Source organism: Penaeus vannamei, unplaced genomic scaffold (assembly GCF_042767895.1).
Source record: "Penaeus vannamei isolate JL-2024 unplaced genomic scaffold, ASM4276789v1 unanchor824, whole genome shotgun sequence".
In the NCBI taxonomy this organism is placed as follows: domain Eukaryota; kingdom Metazoa; phylum Arthropoda; class Malacostraca; order Decapoda; family Penaeidae; genus Penaeus; species Penaeus vannamei.
Window position 1 is genome coordinate 105,001 of NW_027213828.1, and position 1,839 is coordinate 106,839.

The following is a 1,839-nucleotide window of genomic DNA, read 5'->3' on the forward strand; positions in this document are numbered from 1 at the left end:
TCAAGAAGACCCAAGGTTCTGCGGGGAAATGGTCATTCCAAATCCCGATGGGACACTCCCTTCTATAGTGCCAGAAGATTCTTTCAAAGTGTACTGGCAGGTTAACACTGAAGCATGCGCCAGGGTAAGCCCAGAGCACAGCGATGAGGAGCAGTGTTCACTTACGCTTTCCCTTGGCGGGGAATTTCGAGACTGTTGTTTTAGGGATGAATTCCACAAAGCTATCGGAAAATCACTGAGTTCGTACACTTTTACCTCGAAATACATGTGGCTCACGTACCCTTGCGTCACCAAAGCAAATATTGGAACTTCAGTATACCTCGTGTGGTACGACAGTGGAAACGTCAGATTAGTACGAGTCCTGCTCATCCCCGTGCTTAAGGCGGCGTATCCGAAGGAGAACCGAAACGAAGATGTATCTAAGCTGCTGGATAGATACTTAAAGAGTGATTTCTCTGTTCACATTGCTAATGAGGGAGGAGACAAATGGAGTTACGTCCTGGCCCAGATGGAACATGAGATATTAGCTCAGATAACTGAAGAACAAAGATCCATTTTTGTTGGTTGTAAACTCCTGACAAATCTGTTGTATTCTTGCTGGTGGTTCCCCAAGCAACACAGCCGAAGACACGGCCGTGCATGGGGGAACTATGTTGCGGGAATCATGGCGCTCCCCCAATCCCTCCTCTCCTCGCTGTTCTTCGACGAACTCTCACGCACGACGCCGGAGGACTGGAGTCACTCGAAGTTCCTCGAGCGGATCATATCCATTTACAAAAGGGCGAGACGTGAGAAGGATGGATGGTCGAAGGTCGAAGAAATGCCTTTGTTCCTTGATTCGAGGCACTCGAGGGACAAGGCATCGCCAGTCATCCTCTCTGTCATCGAGTACCTGCAAGAACTCAGAGACTGCGACCGAAACGGCAATGAGACTGTCCATCGACCCGATTAGGGCAAATTACTGCATCTCATTTCTCTACTCAGCATGTTAGATTCGAATAGTGTCACACAATGAGTATTAGTTTCAGCCAAAAATGTAAATACGTCAGTCAACCTTCAGCATTAGGTGTCACTTTGAACGCAGTTTTTCCAAAATTCACCCTTCATTGTAATGTTTTCTATATTGGAAATGTGTGTTGCCTTTTGATTTGTCTTATTAGTAAATCATCTTTATAATTGTTGTTTCTTATCACCTTTTACTCAGTTCATACAAGTTTATTAAATAATTGACAATATTCACTTATTCACCCGTCTGCTTGTCGGCATCTCTATCTCTTTCTGTCTACATTTATATTTCTCTATCTCTGTCTATCTATTCATCTACATTATGATGAATATATTATGCACAGGTGATGCTCTGTTAAGCAGGACCAACTAGACCCAGAGGCCGAGCACGTAGCCTGGATTTATGACAGATATTAATGAGTGATAATGATAGTAATAATGATACTTTTACTGATAATGACAATGATAATAATGATAAACATGATAATATGCTTATTATTAATAACAATAATAATGATGACCATGGCCATGGTAATGATAATGATAACAATAAGAATAAGGATGATAATAATAATAATAATGGTAATGATAATGTAAATAATGACAATGATAATGATAATGATGATTAAAAGCAGAATAATAATTACTATGATAATGATGACTATGCTGATGCTGGTGGTGATAATAATGATAACGATAGTAGAGATGATTAAACTAAAAAGGATAGAAAATAATGATAATAGTGATAAGGACAACTCTAATGCTGAAAAAAATAATAATGACAAAGAATGATCATAGTACTCACATAATAACAATGGTAATAATGATAATAAT

At 39.7% G+C, this 1,839-nt stretch overlaps 1 protein-coding gene across 1 annotated transcript in view; it reads left to right on the top strand.

Annotated features, from left to right (window-relative positions):
• The window catches only part of LOC113827910 (uncharacterized), an 18,607-nt gene extending 17,431 nt beyond the window's left edge, over positions 1 to 1,176 (top strand). Inside the window, exon 11 of the mRNA XM_070119861.1 lies at positions 1 to 1,176. This exon is cut by the window's left edge and continues 1,070 nt beyond it. Within this exon, the coding sequence (XP_069975962.1) occupies positions 1 to 952 (952 nt within the window). The 3' untranslated portion in view covers positions 953 to 1,176.
• The last annotated feature ends 663 nt before the right edge of the window (positions 1,177 to 1,839 follow it).